The sequence below is a fragment of the Cucurbita pepo genome, chromosome 2 (assembly GCF_057944985.1).
Source record: "Cucurbita pepo subsp. pepo isolate OVF chromosome 2, ASM5794498v1, whole genome shotgun sequence".
NCBI classification, from domain to species: Eukaryota; Viridiplantae; Streptophyta; class Magnoliopsida; order Cucurbitales; family Cucurbitaceae; genus Cucurbita; species Cucurbita pepo.
Window position 1 is genome coordinate 13674700 of NC_141799.1, and position 25214 is coordinate 13699913.

The 25214-nt window shown below is 36.4% G+C and overlaps 3 protein-coding genes across 6 annotated transcripts; all 3 read left to right on the forward strand.

Moving 5' to 3' along the window:
* The first annotated feature begins 2977 nt into the window (after positions 1 to 2977).
* LOC111788877 (electron transporter, putative (Protein of unknown function, DUF547)) lies at positions 2978 to 7988 on the forward strand. Its single transcript, XM_023669438.2, has 9 exons — positions 2978 to 3168; positions 3336 to 3386; positions 4605 to 4724; positions 5717 to 6136; positions 6223 to 6650; positions 6737 to 6836; positions 6916 to 6975; positions 7204 to 7290; positions 7464 to 7988. Exons 1-9 carry the CDS (start codon positions 3130 to 3132, stop codon positions 7881 to 7883), a joined length of 1725 nt encoding a protein of 574 aa, XP_023525206.2. The 5' UTR covers positions 2978 to 3129; the 3' UTR covers positions 7884 to 7988.
* An 826-nt stretch (positions 7989 to 8814) lies between these two features.
* LOC111788382 (uncharacterized) lies at positions 8815 to 13513 on the forward strand. 3 transcript variants are annotated; one of them, XM_023668710.2, is made up of 10 exons: positions 8815 to 9051; positions 9530 to 9651; positions 10234 to 10426; positions 10829 to 10878; positions 11725 to 11794; positions 11885 to 12022; positions 12098 to 12600; positions 12688 to 12972; positions 13065 to 13121; positions 13200 to 13513. In XM_023668710.2, exons 2-10 carry the CDS (start codon positions 9577 to 9579, stop codon positions 13386 to 13388), a joined length of 1560 nt encoding a protein of 519 aa, XP_023524478.1. In that variant the 5' UTR covers positions 8815 to 9051; positions 9530 to 9576; the 3' UTR covers positions 13389 to 13513. The 3 variants fall into 3 exon arrangements, with proteins under 3 accessions (XP_023524478.1, XP_023524479.1, XP_023524476.1); XM_023668711.2 differs by having other exon boundaries at positions 12104 to 12600; XM_023668708.2 differs by having other exon boundaries at positions 11885 to 12600.
* A 4935-nt stretch (positions 13514 to 18448) lies between these two features.
* On the forward strand, positions 18449 to 23299 carry LOC111788522 (uncharacterized). Of its 2 annotated transcripts, none has more exons than XM_023668861.2 (5): positions 18449 to 18713; positions 19561 to 21208; positions 21571 to 21974; positions 22073 to 22133; positions 22490 to 23299. In XM_023668861.2, the coding sequence occupies exons 2-5, from the start codon at positions 19727 to 19729 to the stop codon at positions 23021 to 23023; spliced, it is 2481 nt and encodes an 826-aa protein (XP_023524629.1). In that variant the 5' UTR covers positions 18449 to 18713; positions 19561 to 19726; the 3' UTR covers positions 23024 to 23299. The 2 variants fall into 2 exon arrangements, with proteins under 2 accessions (XP_023524629.1, XP_023524628.1); XM_023668860.2 differs by lacking the exon at positions 18449 to 18713 and adding an exon at positions 18803 to 19385.
* The last annotated feature ends 1915 nt before the right edge of the window (positions 23300 to 25214 follow it).

Consider the following 25214-nt stretch of genomic DNA (forward strand, 5'->3'; position numbering starts at 1 on the left):
GGTAGTCATGAGATGAGATGAGATGATTTAGGTTTGTGATTTTTAAACTAAGCTAAACAATGAATAATACCCTTCAACTTTCTCATTTGTTTCAAAAATTTTGCAATAAGTCTTCGATTTTTTGTAAACGTTTTAAAAAATACTCATAATAACGTAACAGCTCAACCCTATCTCTATTAGATATTATCCGCTTTGTCTCGTTATGTATTATTATCAGCCTCATGGCTTTAAAACACGTCTACGAGGTGAGAGGTTTCCACACTCTTATAAGAAATGTTTCATTCACCTCTCCAACCGATGTGAGATCTAACAATCCACCCCATTATAAGCCCAGTGTTCTCACTGGCACACCACCACTACCCGGTGTCTTGCTATGATTCATTTATAACAGCTCAAACTCATTCCTTGCATTTATTGTCCACTTTGGTCAGTTATGTATTACTGTCAGCATCATTGTTTTAAAACGCATCTGTTAGGGATGTTCTCATACCCTTATAAAGAATGTTTCGTTCGTAGGATCTCACGCAACAAACCAAATTTATATTCCCGAGAAACTAGAAATTTGGAATGCTTTTGGAGCATTGAGTAAGTAAGAGGTGTTTGTATAAAAATAGACATTGTTTTGTAAGGGACAACTTATAGGCCATACCATACGCTCCTTAATGTGTACATGTCCTCGAGTCTAGGCCATGCACCCTAACTTCATACCCATCTCTCTTTGTCTAACCCATCCACCAAAAATACAATACATTGCTTTGGCTGATTGTGCTAAGATTTATGTCATCGTTAATCTCGTTTAATATCATTCAATGTCAACTAGCATGTCGGTATCTCTAAGTGGTTTGATTCAAACTAATATCGACGGTCAAGTCAATAGAGAGTTGAGGTTTACAAAAAGTAGGAACGAGTGTGCATAAAGGAAAAAATGTGCTCTTGAGAGATACTTCAATTCACGTTAACTACAACGAGTCAAGTTAGAATAAAGTTTGGTTTGTTGTTAAACTGTACGCTTAATCGAATTTTACTCGTACTCGAACTTAGATATGTGGAGTTTACAAGGCTCTAGGATGCGTTGATCGTAGTAATTGATCAGTTACTTTTGTTCGATGAAATATTTTCTTAATCGTGTCGTCCGATCATTTGAACAATATTGTAACAATTTTGAAGTTCGTATGTCGATCTCAAACCTAACCAACTTTTTTGAAACCCAATTCTATGGCTTTCAAAATTGACTAAAGTTATCAAACATAAATAGACATCTCAACCAACTACCATCCAATCAAAACTTAAAAAAAAAAAATTAAATATGTACAAAAATTAAAACTAAAATATACATTAAAAAAATTTATATTTGTCGGGTCCTTGTAGTCGTAGAGATGTTTATTTAACTTACGGAACGAAAATTCCAATTTAAATGTAGAATGAGAGAGGGAACGAGAAGAGATTTCTTCCTATTAACTAAACAGGTCGAAAATAGGTATTATATTCTCGGTTTCAGGCCACGTCCCACCCAAAATTATATTGAATTTACATTATGAAATATTATTAAATTTATTATGATATTTATTTTATTTTATATAAATTATATTAAATAAATTTGAAATAAATATATATAATAAAAAAAACATTATTGTTATGAATAGAACATGTTTTGGTGGTAGTTGAGAAGCCTAACTAATTTTTTAACGGCCGTTTGCTGTATCATTATCCTTAAAAGAACAGCAAAATACTCCTTTAAGCATTGTTATTATTATTAATCACTTTACTAATTAATTTTTTATTTTTATTATTTATAATTTCGTTTTTGTTTTAGGTTTATATTAAAAACCATTGTTATGAATAGAATTACATTTCCAAAAAGATTTAACACAAAACAAAAATAAATTAACGTACCACAAGAGCTAAACCCGCGAGTTCGGGTCGAACCTCAAACTCACTTGGTTGGTCTCCTCGACACATGCCCCTAGTTCATAGTTCGTGTCTTCTTTATAGCTTCATGTTTCTATAGGTACTTTTATAACGTGTTATAGCGTCTAGCACAGAATAGAGAAAGAAAAATAACGAATTGAAGTACCCCTCGAGGTGGAATCTTAGTCTCGACCTCCGCCTCATGACGGGACTAGGGTGAAAAATATAAATAAACCAATATTAAGAAGTTTATGTACTCTTTTCATTACATCATGTCGATAAATGAACTCCGTTCCTTGGAAGTACGCTAGCTAAAACTCCTTTCTTTAAGCAAACCTTTGATGGCATCCTAGGTCGAGTGAAGAGCAAAAAGAAAAAGTATTCATAGTCTCATTAATAATATCATCCATCCGAATGTTTCACTCAACCATATAAAAACTAACCTGATTACACCCTAAATTAACTAAAACATTATATCATAAACTAAAAGATCAATATTTCAAGCTCGACCCACGTAAGAAAACCCAAAACATTATATCATAAACTAAAAGATCAATATTTTAAGCTCGACCCACGTAAGAAAATCCAGAACATTATATCATAAACTAAAAGATTAATATTTCAAGCCCGACCCACGTAAGAAAACCCAAAACATTATATCATAAACTAAAAGATCAAATATTTTAAGCTCGACCCACGTAAGAAAACCCAAAATATTATATCATAAACTAAAAAATCAATATTTCAAACTCGACCCACGTAAGAAAACCCAACTTGTAACAGCTCAACCTCACCACTAGCCGATATTGTTCTTTTTGGGCTTTCCCTATCAAACTTCCTCTCAAGGTTTTTAAAACGCGTCTTATATGAAGTAGTTTCCACACTCTTATAAAGAATGCTTCGTTTTTCTCTCCAATCAATGTAGGATCTCACAAATCCACCTCCTTCGAGGTCCAGTGTTCTTGCTGGTACTCGTACCATACAATACATCGTTTAGATTGGGAAGGATGTGAGTACTCATTGGAGAAGAAAAGGCATGAGCACCAGCACCACTGTCCACAAAGTGAAAGCTCCTCGCCATCTTCCCCACCAAATAAAACGTCGCCATACCCCAACCATTTCCCTTCACCTCCAAGCCATAATCTTCCATCCTCTTTGCTTTTAACCCCTCATTATCCCCATGATCTCCTCCTCCTCCAACTCTGATATCAACTAACCCTCATGGCTCACCCTCATCCTCCACACTCACCCTCCCAATTTGTAAGCTTCTCTCTTCTCTTCTCTTCTCTTCTCTTACAACATTAAAAGTTTGAATCTTTGGTTCGTTTTTTTAGTCTAACTCTCTTCGAACTCGTATTCGTTTAATAACGAAACAAACCCGGATTTTATTTCGTCGAGTTTAATAGGAATTGAATGATTAAATGCAGATGAAGAAGAAGGTTAGTGGACAAAGGAAGAAGGAAGAGCTTGAAAGAGAGGTTTGTTGGTGTTGCTTATCATATATTATTAATTAGAAGCTTGTTTAATGGGAAATTTAATGTTATAATTGATGAGAATTTAGTGTTATAATTAGGATATTTTTTAATTTAAATGAAGGGTTTAGCAAAGGGAATTTTTTTAATAATTGTTAGCTTTGCTTCAAAGGAAGAACTTCTAAACAAACCTACACCAAACCTTTTTTTTTTTTTTTTTTTTTTTTTTTTTTTTTTTTTTTTTTTTTTTTTTTTTGAATTTGGAAGAAAAAAATTAAATAAAATAGAGAAATGCGAAACACTAAATGAGAAATACTTCATTTAAATTCCATAAAATTAAATAAATACATTGTAATGACCCGAAATTTTCTACTTAATTTAAGGTTGCTACTGTATACGTATCATAAACATTAAATGCGAAAGACTTCATTTAAATTCCATAAAATATTAAATGGTATCAGAGCCGACAATGTGCCAGACTTCTCGCTGTTCTCCGAAAGGGGGTAGACATGAGGCAGTGTGCCAGTAAGGACGCTAGCCCAAAATGGGGTGGATTTGGGGGCGGTCTCACATCGATTGGAGGAAGGAAAGAGTGCCAACGAGGACGCTAGGCCCGAAGGGAGGTGGATTGTAATGTCCCACGTTGGTTGGGAGGAGAACAAATCACCATTTATAAGAGTATGGAAACATTCTCGTAACAGACGTGTTTTAAAGTCTTGAGGGGAAGCCCAAAGAGGACAATGTTTGCTAGTATATGATCTTAGATGGGGGAAGAATCCCCACGAATCGGATTTCTTGAGGAACATATCGAGAGAGAATTGGATTTGATTAGACAATGTGTGGTTGATAAACAAGGATCTGTTTTTTAGTCAATATGATTCCACAAGACCTAGTTCGATCAACTTAAACTATCCAGCCTAAACAATAAAGATTAGGTTGAGTTAACTTCTGTTGATTCGGGTTGGGTTTAATTTTTTAGAATTTTTTATAAATAGAAAAAATTCAAGTCAATTCGTAAATTGACATTTTTTTTTAGTCAACCTAACCAACCTGAAAATAACGTTATAATTCTGTCCAACTCTACCTTACTTTTTATAAATAATTAAAGTATTTGACGTTTATATTCGATGTAGTGATGAGTTGTGACTTATGAATCTTTAATGTTCGAGTTCGTGAGAATTTAATTAATTAATTATTTATTTATTTATTTATTTTCATGAATAGGTGTTGATGCTTCAAAAATTGCTACATCAAGAGGAAAAGGTGCATGAGATTTTAGGTGGTCTAAATACACAACAAAATGCTTCACCACTTCCCATCTCAACAAACTTCCTTCCTCCTAAGGTACGATAAACGTCCCGTCTCGTATAGAAATTTGAATCTTTTACTTTAAAAAAAAAATTAAAAATATTAATTGTCGATAATGTACCGTTCACATTAAACATTCTCGTAAATTTAATGTAAAATTTGTAAAGTAATAAAATATAAAGAAAAGGACACATTGTTGGTATATACCGTAACTTTCATTTTCTTTAAGTCTTTCTTGATCATCATATCCTCAAAATTGCTCTCACTTGGACGTGTGATTCGAGGCTGAGGATCAGGAATATAAATTAATTAATTAATTTAGAGTTTTTTTTTTCTATTTTTCTAAAAAAATTAATTAGTTCTTTATAAATTTGTACTATATTTATTACATTATTATATTTTTTTTCCTTAAAAAAGGTTCTTGACCAATTATTTCCTTCCTTTATTATTATTATTATTTTAAAAAATATGGTCAAACTTCTTAAAATATTTAATAATTTTTTTTTTTTTATAAACAAAATAGAATATAATTAAACATTATAATATTTAATGTGATGTCAGATGATATTTAATGTAGGGTATTCTGACATGGTCCTGTCTTTTTTTTTTTTAAGATTTAATTTGAAATAAAATTAGCATTAATGATTTAAAATTTTGAAAAAAAAAAACACTTGATAGTTGAAAGAACATGTTTCATAGTTCTGTTACAACTTCTGCTTTGTCTCCCTGTTTAAGGACCACATGATGTGATCCCAACAAGTGGATTCCTTAAACAACTTTTCTTCGATCTTATTTGAACGTTCGGGTTGTAAGTGTGATAGGAATTTTCCCATTTTTCGATCGAAATGTTGATGAGATATATGTTAGTTCCGACATTTAAAGCCAATGACTGTATCAATTAATTGAATGGGAATTAAGTTGGTGAGTGAAATTGAACTCACGGCCCTATATGCTAGAGGTACATTATGTCGTTGCTGTGTATTGATGTGAGTTGATATTTGAATTGTTCGGGTTGACATGCAATGCAGGTGAAGGAGCTGTTGGCAGAGCTAGCGATGGTGGAGAGTGAAATTGGAAGGCTTGAGATTCAAATCACTGAACTTCAAAAGGACTTGAAAAGTGAGAAACAACGAGCCACACGGTCCAAACCGTGGAGTTCGGAGCAGCCAGCTCAAGCCAATAACGCACCCAACAAACCACCATTGAATTGGAACCCAATTAGCAAGCCAACTTTTGACACCAAGGGTCTTCACTTCATTAGCAAAGCCATCAAGGGAGATTATGCACTCAATCACTTTAGATTGGATGCCAAAAATGAAGATCTTAGAGATAAGAAGTCGACTCATTTTCCGTTCGAGGAGCTTAAACTCCAGGAACGAGTTCCTAGAAAGAGTGGCCTTCTTGTCCCTCCGTCCCCGTTACGAGAACCCCAACATCCTTCTCCAAAGGTACCTCGTATTTCGTTCCATTTCGTTTTTGAGGTTTCTGTAGTTTTGTGATACGTAACAGCACACTTGAATTCATTTCTTCTCAGCGACGGGAGCAAAGTCCATTACACATGCCACCCCAAAAATATGTGTCGATGCCAATTCAGTTAGAAGAAAACATTCAAAATTGGCACCCGAACAAGTTATCAGAGAGCATCATAAGGTGCTTAAACTTCATATATGTGAGATTGCTAAGAACCTCAAGAACAATGGAGCTAGAGAAGTCGGGTCCCATTTCAAGGTCGCTGCATTCCTCTTTGAGCTCGAGAAGCTTCCGAGTCGAGAACGGCTTAAACTCAGGTCTTTCACTACATAAGGAGTTGAGACAACAAGATCCTTACGGCATCTTCGAAAACGAAGAGTCAATTCCAAGGGATATTGGTCCTTATAAAAACTTAGTCATATTCACATCAACTTCCATGGATCCAAAATCGATAGCGAGTGCTACCTTCATCCCTCTCATAACCAAGTTAAGGTACTTTTAAGCGACCTTTTAAGCTCCATGAAGCTAGTCTTCATCGTGTTCTAATCTTTGCCACTGTGGACTCTTGGTGAATACAGGGTTCTAATGAGCAATTTACAAACCGTCGATCTAAGGCCATTGAATTACCAACAAAAGCTGGCGTTTTGGATCAACATGTACAACGCTTGTATCATGAATGTAAAGCGTGGATAAAAACATCATTCTTTAAACTTCAATTTCCATTAAGACGTTTCTTACCAAATTTTGTTCGTTTCAGGGGTTCCTCCAATACGGAGTGCCTTCTTCACCAGAAAAACTAGCCGCTTTGTTGAATAAGGCAAGTAAACCCTATAAATTCAACCTTTTTTTCTTATATCATAACCTATAAGTCGATCGTTCATTTAATTTCTTATCATTCGTGTTTTGATAACACAGAATCATTCTTAATTACACCAAAATGTCTAACCAACGTTCTTCTAAACATAAATGTCCAAATATTTGTTTGGTTTGTTTTGATTAAACAACCTTATTCTAACCAAAAACTTAAATCATTTTTTGAATTTAGGCAATGGTTAACATCGGAGGCAACACCATAAACGCACAGGCCATAGAACATTTCATTCTAAGGAAACCATTCACGACCAACAATGAGGTAATTATCCACACTATAATTTAATTTTTTATTAAAAATAATTAATATTATATATAAAACTAAGTTGACTTTAGTTCATCGGTCAAAGAACACAATATCTATTAGCAGCGGTAAATAGTCAACTAGACAGAATGATAGTCAAATCCATTGACTTTTCAAACATTGCAAACAAGGATAACAACAAAGAAGCCGTTGTCCGGAAGCTGTACGGCCTGGAATCATCGGAGCCAAACGTGACATTCGCCCTCTGCTGCGGGACCCGGTCTTCACCGGCGGTGAGAATATACAGCGGCGAGGCGGTAGCGGCAGAGCTTGAGAGGTCAAAGCTAGAGTATCTGCAGGCGTCGGTAGTGGTCACGAGCTCCAGAAGGGTCGCCGTGCCAGAGCTTCTAGTTCGAAGCTTGCCAGAATTTACGGCGGCAACGGCGGCGGCGGACATGAAGGCGGTGGTGGAATGGGTGTGCAACCAGCTGCCGACGTCGGGGAGTTTGAGGAAATCGATGGTGGAGTGCTTTAGAGGACATTCCAAAACGCCGCCCACGGTGGAGACGCTGCCGTATGATTTCGAATTTCAGTATCTTTTGCCGTCGTGAATTCAATTCTTGTAAAAATAGTAGATGATGAGGTGTGCCGTTCATAATTATTTCTTACATTTCAAATAACAACATATAAAATCTCGATTGGTTCGTTTAATGGAACATATATACGCTTTGATTTGAATTTCTTGTGACATAGTCATGATGTTATCTGTTATAGACACCAATACACGTTCTTTTAGTATGTTTTGTTTTCAATAATGTGATGTGACATCCCACGGTGATTAGAGTGGGGAATGAGTGTCATCAAGCACACTGAACCTTAAATGGGGTGGATTGTGAGATCCCACATTGATTGGGGAGGAGAACAAATAATTTTTTATAATGGGGTGGAAACCTCCCCTAATAGACGCGTTTTAAAAACTTTGAGGGGAATCCCGAAAGAGAAAGTTCAAAGAGGACAGTAAGTGCTAGTGGTGGGTTTGAGCTGTTACACATGCATTCTAAAAAAACATTGAATCGCTCTCAATCGAGTGTGGTCTTAGTTTACTCATGTACCCTTTTTTACTCGGATGTCAAATGTTGTATTATTACCCTTAAAATTTGATAAATGTTTCAAAACTACCATTCAAGTTGATATTTGGGTGACGAAAATTAAAAAGAAATTAATATAAAATAAAAAAGAGAAACAAAATCCAAATAAATAAATAAAAAAAATCTAAACAAAATTTTTATTGATTAGCGTGAAACTAAAAAAAGCAAAAATTAAAATTTTAATTGAGAATCGTGGCCGCGCGTGAGAAAGAGGCGCGTGGGAAATCTTAACTTTCACGAATTACGAGTCAGAATGACTCATGAAGGACCGGATCGTTAAGGCGGCAAATGGCGATGACTTGTCGCCTACCTCTTCCGGACTCCACTCTCCACATTTCAATCCAACTTTTTTCAAACCCATTTCAAATCCGTCACCTAAAAGTTCACCGCTCTGTTCACTTGCTTCGTTCCTCACTCCTTTTTCCCTCTTCTGCTGCTTCGTCTTCTCCGTTCGTCACCCTTTTTCCTCATCTCCTCGTTTTCCTTTCCATTTTTCTTTCTGGGTCTCTACAATTTCCTCTCTCAGGCATTGCAATGTGTTTGATTTGTACCTCTGTTCTGTGAATTTTTTTACCCTTTTCTGCTCCGGACGTTGATTTCTAGCTTTGGGTGTTTCAGAATTTGAGCTGTGGTACTTCCCTTTTGAGCTATGCTTCCTTTCCCCTTTTCCCCTTTTGTCGGGTTTCTAATTTTTTTGTGGTTTTGTTGTTTTTTATGCTTGTTTTCTGTGTTTTTGCGTTTTTTGGTTGTTGGGTGCTTGTCTTCTTTACCTAACTCTCGATGAATTTGTAATAGTTGTTTACTTGGTCTGATGGGTCAGTGCTGGTTTGAGCTATGGCTGCATGGAGTTTTTTCAATGGTTTTGTGTCTTGCTCTTACTGTTGGTGTGCCTGAGGTCCACCTGGGTTTGATTTTGATGAGGATCGGAGTGATTATTTTTGGTTCTTAATTCAGTTGCATCTGCTTAATCTGTCGTTTTTTGTGCAAATTGAGCGTTCTATTAGACAGGGAATTCCAATTGTTTCTCTCTTTCTCCGTCTCTGTTTCTTTGTTTTGCCATTCCAATTACATTGCAAACTTAAAACATGTTTTTTGTTCTTCAATTACAGGCACACCTTTTGTTTGAAGGAGAGGCTCTGCTTGTATTCACGACGTGATGAATGCAGCGTCGAAGGAAACGATGATGACTTCCAATCAGGCTACGAAAATGTTTACTTATGAGTTTCCTGATGTATGCATGATTTTCAATCCAGTAGATAGTTCATAATTCATAATTGTTTATACTTCTAACTTTGCAAACAATTGTATGAAACTTCGTGGAGTTTTATGTTCTTTAATGTTCTTACAATTGTGTTGGTTATCGTTCTAGTTTGCTATCGAATTGATTATATCTACATGTCAGATCATTATGGAAGGGGGAAATTGTTTAGAATGATGTTATGCTTTGGAAAGTGTATACCCTATTGCTCCCCTTTCCCCTTAGAGATACTGCAACGTTACACCGATCTAGTTTAGCTTGAACTCGTGAATCTGCACTTGGACTTAGCGGTTTCTTTTCCTTCAATACTTGTCATAACGTTGATGAAAAGGAGATGCATCATGCATGATAAAGTTATGGAGAAAATAGTATCCAGACGTAATCATGGTTAGCTAAGGTTGAAGTTGAACACGATAATTTGATAGGAAATTATTATGGACTTGATGGGGGCTTTCTCGATATTGACATAAATTTACTTTTCGATCTTTTGTCTTTTTGTAATGTTGTTTTTCCCCTGGGAAGTTGATAGTTCTGATTCCTCTTTTTTCCTTCTAGGTCGACTCGGATTTATCTATCTTCCCTGCCCCGGAAGATGATGTCTTAGGGGTGGAACATTTCTTGCAACCGGACTATAACAAATGCTTTCCTGGCAGTGTCCTTGATTTCAACACGTTCCACTCTCATAAGTGCTTAAGCATCGAAAATTTTTCATTTGCTGTTGAATTTGATCAAATAAAGATCGATAGTGGTAATTATCTCATTGATCTATGCGTTTGTCTGTCTGGATTCACTTTTAATACTTACCGACATTTGCATTGATACCGTGTTTTATCACTTGTTGGGGATTTCAACTTCCTATTCATTCTATTTGTGATAATTGCGTTTGTTTCGGTAGAGAAATTTTGATTCTTTCCTCTCTCGTTCACGATTTTTTTCCCTTTACCCTCCTAGGTTGGCTGGTTTAAATCTTAAGATCGCCTTCAACTAAATGTTGTAGGTCGCTTCGATATCCATGGTTCTTACTATCTGCCGTTTTTTCAGAATTAACTAGAAATTACTGTTTCCCTTCTTTCCGTACTAAAGATCATCGTCGTTTGTGCGTCATGCCTTCACTTATTCTCTACTTATGAATATCAATTCGTTATCGCAGAATCATTACATTCTAGCCTTACACTAGAAGGAGAGAGAACCAAGCAAGAGGTATGATCTGATTGCCAAGTATTTTAATTCCGTTTTCTTTTCATGATTTCGCTCTTCAATATTGTTTAGAGGTATATTAGTCCATCACTTTGATCACAGTTCCATCGTTTATGGGAAAACGTATCAGCTCCTTCCTGCCACCCGCGTTAACTGTAGTAATAACCTTAATGCTTTTCATTAAGCGCAGGTTGTGTATTCTTGACGTTGTTCAATTATTGGTGACTTTTCTGATTTTACAGGATTAGCTATCCGTCGGCTCATTATTTTGAAAATATAACTTCTGTAGTAGACGGTCTTCTATTTTTCTGCATGAGTATTAATTGTTTATGAGCCCACGTCTTTCGGTACCTAGTTTAGAAATAAAATTTGATTCAATTATAGAAGACTAGGAAGAATCAAGGTCCCGAGAAATTGATTGCAAACTTGCGTGCGACTTTTCCATGACGATAATGGAAGAGAATTGCACGGTTAGTGTTCTGAAGCCAAGAAATTCGGATCTGTCTACTTGGATTATGAATTATGTTAGAAGAAAGCCTTATATCACTAGAACCAAGCAAAATTATCGAAGGAAACTGTGACGTATTTGAGTATCGATTCGATAGAATACCATTGATTGCGCATATCAGCCTGTTCTGGATCATTGACATTTTGCTTTAAATGGAAAATCCAACTAGAGGATTGACCTTTTGCTTCACTAATTTCCTTGTTTTGACATCATTATGGTCATTCATGTGGCCAGCTAAGAGTCGATGCTACCGGAGATTGAACCTGTCTGTGGCATCTACTTGATCATTTTCTTCTTTTTTTTTAACAAGACATCATTTGAAAATAGTTCTGTACTTCTAGGTCCGTGATGAAAAATCGAAAGGAACTGACGATGTTGTGTGTTCTGGGATCAACAAACTTTCGGGAACTGGTGAGAATCTCTCTAACTTGGCTTGGAACGGAGTTATTTTGGAATTTTTACGCTATTTTGATCACAACCCTTCCTCTTTCCATTGTTCAGTGAACCGTCAAACCACGGATGATATCTTCAATTTAGCTCCCGGTTCATGCAATGCTTCTTTTCTAGGCAATGTGGATTTTGGTTACCCACAAGGTTTTTGTACAACAGATCTCGGTGTTGATTTGTCTTTTGCTGGAGGTCTGGGGCCAAAACCTCTATGTGACTGGAATTCTCCTTTCATAAGAGACATTCAGCTTAAAAATAGTTTGTCAGTTGCAGGGCATAATGTCGGTTTTGATCAAAAGGACGCCAAACTTATGATCTCATCGAGCACTGGGTCGTCAGGTTGTTCGGGTAGCTCTACTGCGTGCTTGAACGACGAGAACATGTCAGACGACAGGCCTGTGAAAAGGAAGAGGCTTTCAAGCTGCGACTCCTCGAAAATAAATTCTGAGCATAACGAATCCAAAATCGTTCCTTTTAATGAAGGAAACAAAGTAGAAACACTCGTTACAGAAAAGAGATTGCGGAAGCCTCCTAGGAGATACAGTGAAGAGTCGATTGAACAAAAATCGAGATCTAATTTCAAGAAAAGCGCTCTGAAAGCTTCCAAGGATAAATCTCTCCCCTCCGTGTGTCACAGGCATCAATGGCAAAAGAAACTTAAAGCAGCACCAATCGTTCCCAAGGATAAATCATTCAACGGAGGTTGTATTCAGGTTCCGTTCGGTCTTCCAATCGAAGAAGGTCACTCGACAAAGAAGAGAATATGTTGGGTAAGAACGATGCCCTTTTGTAAATCGAGAAGCTATTCATAATCTTGGTTGTACTTTCTATTTAACTCGCTACCTTATCCTAATCAGGAGCCGGAGGAGATCAAGGACAATAGGATCCTATGCATAAAAGATAAAAACGACGTGGAGTCTTTCTCAGCCGAGTCCGACGATGAGAATACTGAAGACGAGTGCGTCATGAAAGGTAATACTACTCAAAAAGGCAACAGTCGTAGGAAGCATCACATATCATGGACTCTTTCCGAGGTTATGAAGTTGGTAGAAGGCGTTTCGGAGTACGGAGTCGGAAGGTGGACAGAAATAAAAAGGCTTCAGTTTTCATCATCTTCGCATAGAACGTCCGTCGATCTCAAGGTAAAACCAATTTCCGTTTACTTTCAACTAGTTTCGAACTACTCGTTTATCGTTAATCAGTAGAATTACAACGTTTTTTCTATCGGTTTCAGGATAAATGGAGAAATCTATTAAAGGCAAGTGATACCCAGTTACAAAACAGAAGAAAGGTTGGATTTTGTTCCTTTTTCTTTACAAATTTTGATGTTTTTGAATCTGGGTTATGCTGAAATCTTCGATCTGGGCAGGTTGTTCTTGGTCGAAAGCAAGCATTGCAGCAAGTACCGGAGTCTGTTCTATGTCGTGTTCGGGAATTGGCAGCCATTTATCCATACCCAAGGGAAAACAAATCGAAGGATACATGCTCGGCCCCGACAACATCGTCCTTCAAATCTACAACCAGTAACATGCTTGTATGTTTGCCCACAGTTATGTGATTGAATTTCTAGTTATATTAGGAAGTTAGGAATGTGAAATCTTGGTTACCCACTGACTTGTTTGGCATACAGATGTGAAACCACCATTGTGCTTTGGTATTGAACCCAAATATTTTCCTTGTTCATGTACTGTTCATTGTCATTCCATCTCTGCAACCCAGAAAAGAGCAAAAAATGGAGGCTATGAGACAAGGTGTAGGTGTGTGGGTATGCGTTTTTCGATGTCTTCGACTATATAAGCTCTAGGTGTATTGTACTAACCATATTGTAAAGCAAAAGGATACTACTTACTCGGTTTTAAACGTGGTCTTGCGAAGTCCTAGCCTGACCTTACATACTCGCAACGGTCGAACGAAATTGATTGTCTTGTACTTGAGAAGGCTTTTCGTGTGCTATGGATTCTTTAACTCGTGCTTTAAGAGGAGTCTATTTGGCCATTTCAGTTGCTTCGAAAGAAGTTTGATCTTATATCGAATAAGAGATGTACGTAACACTAATGCATTTTAGCGTCGATCGAATATTGGTGACACTCGTTCTAGACACGAGGAAAAGACGATACGAGAAATAGGAAAAACGAGAGAAAGTTCCTCTTCTTTCTTAATAAGAGAAAACAACTCTCGTAGGAAGAGATACGTGATAAAGTTCATCCTCTTCTCTAAAGAGACGGTACGAGAAAACAACACGAAAAATAAGACAAACGAGCGAAGGTTCGTGTTCGATCATAAAGGGGACAAGAAAAAATTACATAGTTAGGAAAATATAATTAGAATTAATAAATTAATCTTAAAAAAATTCAAACTTTTGACAAAAAAAAAAAAAAAAAAAAAAAAAATTAAGGGTAAAATAGGAATTACATAATAAATGAAGGGCATAAAAGGAATATAAACTTTTTTTACGAACTTGTGGGCCGGCCCAAGTTATAATCTTTTTTTTTTTTTTATTAATGTGTGCTCAATAAATTATTAAAAAAAATTATAATTTATTTTCCTTTCAAAATTTAAATGTCCCACCCAAGTGCCCCACAAATGTAGGGGCCCCTACATCATTTTTGCTTTTCAAATTTCTTTATTTGGTTTCTTCAAACATATGAACGGTCATGTGATTGCCTTATATTTATTTTATTTTTCCAATCAATTTTATATATATATATGCCGAAACATAATACACTATGCCTCAGCTACATCGAAACATATGAACGGTCATGTGATTGTCTTGAATAGAGGCATAGGGTTTATAACAAATGATTCAGCTACATCGAAACATAATACACTAGTCATAGGAATAGAGAGAATCTCATATGTGTAGCCGATCATAGGTATATAATTTATCTCGAATTTTTAACCAAGTAATAAAGAAGTGCTTAGAGATATTACCCACAAAGCCTATACCGAGACCGAGTACCTAAAAAAACCCTATCATCGCTACGACGAATAAAGCGTGTCAAACTAGAAAATTCTAGCAAAGGCCAACATTAAGAACTATCGAGTAACAAAAATAAAAATTGAGATAACGACACGAATATAATTGGTAGCATCATCGATAACCCTATCGCTATACCGAAAAATGATGGAAATTTACATGCCCCACATGTGTTAGGAGGGTTATTTTGGTCAATTGGTAGAAAAAAAAATACATAAGTAATGGCAGTTGAGTAATTAAAGTGAAAATGAGGGGTAAATAAAAGGTGAAAGGGACATCATGAATAAGGCCCCAAGAGCATTAGGAGATGATATAGGGTGTGGATGTAGGTCGGGTTCTGTAGTGACGTGATGTGATTACGTCATCTTTCCAGGGCTGTCGTCATCCTTGATTGTTCTTTTTGCTCTTTCTTTTTTTTCTTCTCATTATTATTAATTATTTTACATTTATACTTTAATTAGTGAAATTTTAAAAAATAATTTATTTATTTTGGTTTTTCTTTTAATTTCTGAATTTTTTAAAAATAAAATTACACTTTATGCTTGTGATGTGATATTATAAAAAAAAAAACCTTATTTTGTAGTAATATTTGAAAAAGGTAATAAAGTTCTAGAAAATAATTGTTTCACTTACGTGCACTCGTTCGAATAACTTAATCGACCCAACCTAATCCATAAAGTTTGGGTCTGGAAATAAATGAAAATTTTAAGAACGGAGTCGTTTCATAAATTTTTCTAAAACAAAATTGGGTCGAACGGAATCAACTTGAATTTATTATTAATTTTAAAATATATATTTTGGTTACGACACTGTTATATATATACGAAAAAAAAAGACAGAGTGTGAATTGAATAATTATAGGTGGGGGAGAAGGTGTTGGAGGGTTTGTCGAGTTGGTAGCTGCCTTGCATTTATATCAACAAAAATCAGACAACCAAATCCCATTTGGATTGCCCTTTCAATTATTATAAACCCTATGCCTCTATTCAAGACGCGTTTGAATCAAAACTGTTAGATGATCACGACTCTCCATAATGATATGATATTGTCCATTTTGAGCATAAGCTCTCATGTCTCACACCAATGGAGAGAGTATTGTTTGATTATAAACACATGATCATTCCCTAAATTAGCCGACGTGGGACTTTCATCATCCAACAATAACAACTTTATGATTAATCGTGCTTTACTATGAGCAATTTTATGTTGAGTGGTCTCTTAGTAATTTTTCGGTGATGCATGTGAACAAGAACAAAAATGTTGGAATGACTCGTAATGGTCTGTGGCGATTGTCTTCACTCTTGGAAGTGATGAGTGAGTAACGTGATCATGTCATAAATGATGCCAAGAACGTTGGAGGCTATCAAATGCCAAATTTGCTTGAATTTAAAAACAAAAATAGTTTTTATAAACTTTTTAAAAATTTGTTTTTTTTTTTAATTTTCAAATTTTGGCTTTATTTATGAAAATTATGGAATATTTTAGTTTGGTTTTATATTTCAAAAAAAAAAAAGAAAAAAAAGAAAAAAAGAACATAGATAAAATATTGTATTTATAAGGTTAAAGAAATTTAAAATAGATAATTAAATGATTATTTAAAAATATTTACCTTCACCAATATTCCATCTATAAAAATAAAATATAAATAAAGAACAAATTATATGTAATAATAATGGTGGTTACAAAAGTCAGGCGATCTTATTGGTTTGTGGTCAACGAGGAATTAAAAGTTTTTTTGAGAACCAAACTTCCATTTTGCCGTTGATGAGGTGGTAACGTTGCATTTGGAGGCGTTACGCGAATGTGGGGGACGATTAAAATCACTGCATCAGATGCTCGCCACGTGGCCTTCTATTTATCCAAAAAAAATAAATATTGTTTTTTTTTTTTTCTCTTTTTCTTTTTTCTCTTTTTGGTGGGCGTCTGGTAGAAGAAGAATCCCAAGACCACGTGGGTGACCCAGGTAGGACTGACAGTACTGTGACAGCCCCAAATTACATAGCGCCTCCCGACTCTGATTGGACTGTCACCCAGCATGGCTCAAATGTCTATGCCCGTTATTTTACACAATTGTCACCAACCATCTGATCTTAATCTGATGGTCTGTGATCAACTCCGTTGTGGGACCACCTTTTGGTTTTATCCCATTGGCATTTTTGTGAGCTGATCTATGGATACTTCGTCCTTGACCGTTGGATTGACACTCGACTAGTTCTGTACTTTCTCTTACTATTTCATTTTATTTTTTTTTAATAAAGAATAAATAACATAAAATAAAAAGTTAATTATCATATATTTATAAATAAAAAAAAAAACCCTTTAAGTTACGAAACGTCCTGTTAGCTCATCAATTCTTTTAAGCATTTTTCGCCATAAAATTCTGTCTACACGGTACGTTCCATTTATCTATCTTTCTTCTTAGTTGCTTGCCAACAACCGCTCCTTATCTTGAGAGATTCTCGTGTACTTTGATGCCATCTATGATTAGAGCATTGGATTCAATAGTTCTAATCCACGACCAATGAACTCATCGCTTTACTCCGTTCTTTTTATTTTGTGGGCTCGAGTTGACAATATTGTGGTATATATAGAAACGAGACAGTCGATAAAAAAATTATTTTTTTGTTGGAAATATTATTATGTTCGAGAGAAAAGTTTTAAACTTTGGTTGATATTATCGACGTTGTTGGTACTGAACCTCTTTATAATTACTCCGCAAAGTTCTCCCATGGTGGTGAGTTGAGATGACAAGATCTTGTGTGCCAAAGTGATGGATCAAAGGGTGGCCTTCAATGGGGTAAGAAGGAAGACATGTCCTTCAATGATCAATAAGGAAGCCTTTACGAGCAAGCCCACGGTCCCATAACTAAAAGACGCATATGTTTCGATAACAACGAGCTCGGAGGTGATATTTACTATAACAAGTCGAGAAAGATGTGTGAAAGAGTAGTTTACTAAAAAAATCAATAACTTGATCGTTGGAAGCGATCGTGTATATGAATAAGAATGCTAGCCAATGAAATAGTAGAAATGTTGTCACGTCGTAAGACAGAGGTGGCTGGTAAGAAAACTCGAAGATTACAAAGCAAATTTACAGTAGCAATAAAGTCAGACGTACTCTCCCACATCGACCTCGACAACAAACCCTAGATTTGAATTTTATTAAAAAAAAAAAGCGACTCGAGCTTCATCGTAAAAGCGAGCTCAAATTGCTAAATTATTCCCAACCGTGTCATTTTCTCTCAATCTTAGGGCCGTTGGATCGAGTATCTGTTTAGACATCAGCTCGAAAGATGTATTAGAACATCAATTATTTAGGAAATTTTAATAAAAATTATAATTTTAAAAAATAATTTAATAAGAAAAAATAATAGGAAAATTGCACATCGATTAATGGCATTTTAGTAAATACTTGGACGTCGCAGTGGCATTTATTGTAACCGGCAGGCGACTATGCTGTGGACCGACACTGCAAATTTTTTGGGCGGATGTATACGTATACTCATCGTCATGTAAATAAATATATATTATTTTAATCCTGCCGTTAAATATAACGGCTAATTCAACACTTTATGGAACGTCTCTAGAAAACAGTTACCCGCGCTCTTACCGTTAAAAGCTTGACGGCGAGATTTCTGCTTTTTCACAATCATTGTTCTACAAAACCTCTCTCCACCCGTCCCTATTTGTCCCCCTAAGTCCCCCGCCGGAATTCCTCACCGAGCGCTTCCCGCCACCGTCATCTCCGCCGCCAGAACGCCTTAATTTCTCTCTTGAACTAACTTTTGTAACTATCTTTCCTTAGCAGACGTTTATACCTGCAACGAGAATAAGAAGAGCCAGTAGTGGAAATTGAAGAAGAAGAGAAGAAGAAGAAGAAGAAGAAGACGATCTGCTTTCCGTTAGGTTTTGTTTTCTTGCTTTCGTATAGTGTAATGACGATGAGATTTGTAGTTTCGTTTTTTTTTTTTTTTTGTTCTGTCTGTTGCGAAACGAGAAAGTAGTTTTGATTTGTTCTTCGTTTTTCCGTCTGAATTGTTGAAGCGAAGATGAATGTGTGTGTGTGTGTGTGTGTGTATTTAGTTTTTTCGATTTTTTTGTGCTTTTGATTTTGTTGACGGATATACGATTTTTGATGCTCTCTGTGAATGAGCTTCCTCCATTAATTCGGCTCATGGAGGAGGAGGAGGTATTTTCGTTCTGCATGTTCCGTTGGAGTTTCCTAGGGTTTCAGAGAAGACTTGGAGTAGAAAGCTTGATCGAGGCTAGTGGTGCGGGCTAGGAAAGTTTAGGTTGGAGGTAGAGTTTTACGTGTGAGCTTCATTAGGCTATCATTATTTGTAATATAATAATAAATAGTTAAAGAGTGGGGGATTTCCATTGGTGAAGGTTTTACCGACACTGTGTGGGATTCCGCACTGTTCATCTAGCGTTGTGGATAATTATTGCCTAGTTATCGCGACTTCAGAGGTAGAGGGGTAGATTTTACCAGACTCAATAAGAGAGATAGAGAGAGAGAGAGGGAGAGAGAGCAACATGAGAGCTATCTTATTGAATTCAGATTTGAGACCGTTTTACGTACGCTTCTCTCTTTCTCTAATTTGAGCCCTAGTCTTTCTATAGTTTGATTTCATCTTTTCTCGTGTTGTGCTGCCGTTTCTCCCTGGATTTCTCGCTGTTTTTTTTTTTTCCTTTCATGATTTTGGAGTTTCGAGTACATTTGATGGATTGTATTATGGGTAATGTCTTGCAGGTTTGGAGATTTTCATCTTCAACTTGGTTGCAGGCTCTGATGGTAACCACACTGTTGTTTGTTTGGGTTTCTCGTTCTATGGTGTATTAACGTCGGGAAATTTGGGGGGACTGAAGCAATTTTATGTGGTGTTAGTGATATTGTGGATATTGGAAAAATTAGGTGGATGGAACATAGTTATGGGTTTGAACAGCATGTTGCTCAACAAAGCCGGCGTGATAAGCTAAGAGTTCCGCAGAATTATTTGCGAGTAGTGGGGGAATTATCCAGTAACTCTGGCGAACAATTGGGTTTTCAGAACTCGGAGCATTCGGGGCTTGATCTGGATCTTGTTCGAATTCAAAGTTTTAATAAGAACGCGATTTTGCCTCATGATTTGTCTTCTTTTCCGGCAGAGATGATTAATTTTTCAAGGGATTCCAACGTTTTATCGGACCAAAGGCACATAATGTTGCGTCAAGAGCCAGAAGACCCTGCTCAATGCAGTAGGCAAATTCTGGCAGATGCTTCGTTGGGTTCTTTTGCCAACTCTTTGTTGAAAGCCTCTGGCGAAATTATGAATAATTCTTTGGGAGATTGGGTGGTGAACTGTGGAAGTAATTCTTTGGGAGGTGAAATGTTGAATGAGGAAGTAACGGATTCTACTGTATATTCACTGAAGCCAACTTGCATTGGATTCCAAACTTCAACCTCTTTTAACAATCCATCCAACGAAGCATTCATTCAGGATGGACAAAAGCGTGTAGCAGGAGAATTGCATTTGCCTCCAATTTACCAAAATAGTCTTCAGGGTGTTACTTCAGCCTCTATTGGAACTCAGGACATGGAAATGACATCCATCGTGCAGCATAATTTCACTGAAATTAACCAAACTGGTTCTTGTGAAGGCAGTGGAAATGAGCTTGCTCTTCTTCCTGTGTACAGGGATCAGCCAAATGTGTTGCCTTATGACAGTACTGGTTCTTGGACAGATAGAACTTTCTATAACTGCCGCAGCTGGACTGGCGAATTGGGTTCAATTGCAAGAAAAACTGGGCAAGAATTGAGAACTTTTATGAGTGATTCCAATCCACAAGGTCTATCTCTGTCGCTTTCTTCGAATCCGCCATCTAAATTACCCACCGCACAGTTCGAAGAATCAGAGGAATTACAGGAAAATATGACCGTGTTGAAAAATCCACAAGAATCCAAATCTGGCAAATCTGAGAGTTTTTGTAGATTACCAAACCCAACATCTATTGGCAATAAAAATCATGGGAAATCTCTTCAAGACGCGATGGGAGCTCCTATGAACACATATAGAAACACAGGGCCTCTTGGTCCCTTTACTGGTTATGCGACCATTTTAAAGAGTTCAAAATTCTTGAAGCCAGCCCAATTATTGTTGGACGAATTTTGTGGCTCGAATGGTCAAAAGTTTGTCCAACCATATGAAGTATTTGAGAAGACATCTGGGGAAGTTGGTCCCTCAGCGGTCCATAGTGCATTTAGAAACGAGGTTGTTAAAGAGAATAGTTCATGTGCTGAAGCCTCTACGTTCTGTGGTTCGAACGAGACAAATGTTAGTGGAGTTGGGAGCATCTCTTCTGAATCTCATCAACCAGAGTATCAGCAAAAGAAAGCGAAGCTTCTATATATCCTAGAGGAGGTTCGTTGCATTAGAACACTTGATTATAACTTGATCTATTTGTTCAGTTTTAGTTTTGATCTAATGCATTTTTTTTAGTTTCTTAGTGCTCATATTATTTCTAAATGGCGAATGGCTGAAGCTGTTTTGCCATTGTTGGCGCGGTCTGAATGTATTGGCTAACATCTTCCTGTTATTTTCCACTCATATATTGATTCCTTAACTTAGTTAAATCAATAGAAAATTTTCCACTTTTTGTGTTCTAGACTGTAATATAATTTTGTATTACTGCAACTTGCAAGTCAAGATTAGAGTTTTTAGATTGCTTTTTTCCTTTTTCACTTCTAGTAACATCTACAATGTATTTTCCATCGTATTAAAAGGTTTGCAGAAGATACAAACAATATCATCAGCAAATGCAAATGGTAGTCTCATCCTTTGAATCAGTAGCTGGTCTTAGTTCTGCCACACCCTATATTTCCCTGGCGCTCAAGACAGTCTCTAGGCACTTCCGCTGTCTGAAGAACGCCATCTCAGAACAATTGAAGTATCTGAGGAAGGTATTAGGTGAGGATTTGCCATCCCCCTCCGCTGGGACAAGCGGCAGCAAAGGTGATGCAAATTCGGCTAGGTTGAAATACATGGAACAGAGCTTCCAAAAGCAAAAATCTGGCATGGTCAATATGGGATTCCTCGAATCCCAACATGTGTGGAGGCCGCAGAGAGGTCTTCCAGAACGTGCTGTGGCAATTCTTAGAGCCTGGCTCTTTGAGCATTTTCTTCACCCGTAAGTTTTCTCTTAGATTACTACTTCAGGGCTGACTTGAGAAGTTTCTTACTTCAAGTTATTTGATTACTTCTCTGCATCTTCTTTTTTTTTTCCAGGTACCCCACAGACACAGATAAGCACATGTTAGCCACTCAAACAGGCCTGTCTCGTAATCAGGTAGGGTCAACTCTTGGTTATCACTTGTTAGTACTTTATCAATTATCGATTTCTTATCTAATCAATAATTATTCGTGGGGCTATAACTCTTTATTTTCATTATTAGACTTCTTTTTGGTGGAAGGTGGTGTTTAATTAAGTTGTTAGTATAGTTTGTTTTGCTATTTTGCTTCCTTCTGCTTGCTCTGTGGCATTAAGTAGGATGCCGTGGCCCTTCCTCAAATTATTGGTATATGAGATCAAATTTTGCAGCTTTTCACCTTGCAATTATCGTTTAAATACAAGTATTGCTTGATTTATCACATATTGTCATGGTGTTGATTGGATGATGATTACAATGTGACCACATAATTCAGGTGTCAAATTGGTTCATAAATGCTCGAGTGCGAGTGTGGAAGCCAATGGTTGAAGAGATACACATGCTGGAAACTAAGGGCATGGCCGAAATGAACAACAAAAGCCATGGTACGAAAGATGGTAGTTCTACAATAGAAAACACAGCCGGTTGGATCAGTAGTGAACAACAGCCTCTAAAAAACCATGGTGTTGTAAATGAAATTGCCAGTCATCATCTGCAGTGCTTGGGGGTGGATTCCTCAAGTGGCGATAGAAATGGAGTAGGCAGTAGCAACCAACAGTGTGATCAAGACAAACAATCCAAATTGGACCAAGGGATTCAGTCCAACATGGAAGGGGAATTGATGGGGTTCATGCCATATCGAGCCAGTCCGGCTGAGGTTGGAGGACTTGGATCTGTCTCTCTAACATTAGGACTTCGCCACCGAGTTGAGAGTGCCCACCATCAACAGCAGCATCACCAATTGCAGCAACAAGATGACCAACTAATACGCCACTATGGAGGCCAAATGATCCATGATTTTGTGGGGTAATTTGGCTCACCAATTTCTTTTAATGATAAAAGCTCAGGACCAAGCATTGGCAAAGAATTGGTTGATGATGCCATCGTTTAACATATTTCTGTTCCATTATTACTAACAAATCAGCCCACAAAACTCCATTGGTTTCAAAAATGGAAATTTGGGATAGACATTATCTATCACTGTGGTTTGATGGGGGACATGTATGAATTCTACATATTTGGTTGAATGCTGGAAAAGTGTAACTTTAGAAAAGTTGGATTCTTAAATGAAACTTTACTTCGTTAAGTATATAGTATTGAAATTAGAAGGATCGACATTCGAAGAAGAATTATTAGTATTTTATCTATCGAGTTATCTTTCTTTCTAAATGAAATTGGAACTAGAATCACGAGCACATGATCGATGGTTCAGAAAGCAGGGACAGACCAGAGTCCATAGCCAGCTCTCCATATTACAGGTATCTATTTCACAATCTTTATGACTATTATTGATGATTGTGTTTGTGTGAAACCCAACAGATAGAAAGCTACAGCAGAAGTTGATTTTGAAAGAACAATGCAGCACCGTTTCCAAAGGGACGTCCTACCACAATCAGAGGCCATTGCTGATGACTTCCGCAGCTCTAATTGAATATATTCTCTCCAGCGTTCTGTAAGTCTCTACTTTGTACATTCCATCTTTTCCAATGCTACTGCCTGTGCCTGCCTGTCTCTTCGCTGCATGATTGACACAGAAAACTGAAGGGTTGAGCAACCCTATGTGTCTTGAGAATAATTTTTGTACTTTCAACTGTTTCTGGATTTTACTGCCCATTATAACTACTGTTTCTTTTGATTTATTTTCTTTCTTTTGGAATTTATTGTTTGTTTTAGCCATGGTGAGTCAGTGACTGTTAAGTACAACTACAACTTCTGAATTTTGTTAAAGTAAGTCTTTTCTTTTCAATGATTTTATTTAAATTGATCATGTTGCTCCATAGTTTTTCCATTAATGAAAATTTGGGCTTTCTTTTCTTTTGTTTGTTTATTTATTTAAATAAAGCCTTTAGGAATTGGATGTTACACATATTATGCTGATCTAAGTATATGATGCTTTGTGTTGAAAAAAAGTTCTTTCTTCTTACTTGGGATATTCATTCATATCTTTGAATCCCAAAAAAGGAGCTTAATTCATTGGGAAACTTGAATGAAATACACAGGAGTTTGACGTAAAGTGAAATGTAACTGAGCAAAACAACAACTAAAAACAAAAACTTTAGAACAAAAATAAAACTCCTATGCTTGCTTTGCTTTTCATGTATCTAACTTGATTCAACATTTTAAGAATCTTATACTTTTCTTCTTTTGGATCTAGTGGCACGTGACCTTTGAGAGGCTAACTCCAACTTCACGTCGAGGCTGAGAGGTTAGATTTGATTAGTTCGATTTGATTATAGAACTAAAGAAATTTGTTATTCAAAATATTTTTTCGAAAAAGTGGTTTGATGTTATACGTATGGTCAACAACTAAAGCCATATATCCAATGAGTTTATAACCACCTTTGTAATGGTGACATTAAATAGATTGTAATTTTGGACAAAAGCAAAGGTAGGCAAAAGGGGTTACCAATTAGCTGCTAATGTGGCCTTTCCTTTCCCTATTCACAATGCATGTTGATATCACAACACATTATACATTATACCTTAAATTTATTCATTCACAAATAATCATTAAAAGATCCCACTTGTTCTTCAAACCTTTCATCAATCATATCACCCATTTTTTGTCCAATTATATTGCTTCCTCATGTGTGTGGTTTCTTACTACAAATCTACCAATCTAAGCTTTAAAAGGTCATTTTTATTTGCTTTTCTATGAATCAGTTTCAACTTTAAACCATTTCTTTGCCAACCGTTGAAAGCCTCCTTGTCCTTGCTTGCGATTTTGTTTCTTCGTTTCTCATTTGTCGTTTGCTATTCGTGTTTTGATAATTCAAGAGGTCATCAAACATAGAATTACTATGAAGTTGTTATGATTGAGTCATCGACAAGAAAAATCACATTGTTAGTATATGTAATAACTTTCAATTCTTTTAAGTATTTTTTAGTCATTCCATTCTCAGAATCACTCTCATTCGAATGTGGTCTTAGTTCATTCATGTAACTTTTGGATGTTACGTGATAAAAAAAAATAAAAAAAGGCATATTTGTTCCGGCAATTC

Bases quoted from the DNA above. Each gene is read 5' to 3' on its own strand.
- LOC111788877 (XM_023669438.2), top strand. From the start codon at position 3,130: ATGGCTCACCCTCATCCTCCACACTCACCCTCCCAATTT. The intron at 6,837-6,915 runs GTAAAGCGTGGA...TGTTCGTTTCAG, and splicing joins ACAACGCTTGTATCATGAAT to GGGTTCCTCCAATACGGAGT. The intron at 6,976-7,203 runs GCAAGTAAACCC...TTTTGAATTTAG, and splicing joins TAGCCGCTTTGTTGAATAAG to GCAATGGTTAACATCGGAGG.
- LOC111788382 (XM_023668708.2), top strand. From the start codon at position 9,577: ATGAATGCAGCGTCGAAGGAAACGATGATGACTTCCAATCAGGCTACG. The intron at 10,427-10,828 runs GTAATTATCTCA...TCGTTATCGCAG, and splicing joins TCAAATAAAGATCGATAGTG to AATCATTACATTCTAGCCTT. The intron at 12,601-12,687 runs GTAAGAACGATG...TATCCTAATCAG, and splicing joins CAAAGAAGAGAATATGTTGG to GAGCCGGAGGAGATCAAGGA.
- LOC111788522 (XM_023668861.2), top strand. From the start codon at position 19,727: ATGGAACATAGTTATGGGTTTGAACAGCATGTTGCTCAACAAAGCCGG. The intron at 21,975-22,072 runs GTAAGTTTTCTC...TTTTTTTTCCAG, and splicing joins TTTGAGCATTTTCTTCACCC to GTACCCCACAGACACAGATA. The intron at 22,134-22,489 runs GTAGGGTCAACT...CACATAATTCAG, and splicing joins CAGGCCTGTCTCGTAATCAG to GTGTCAAATTGGTTCATAAA.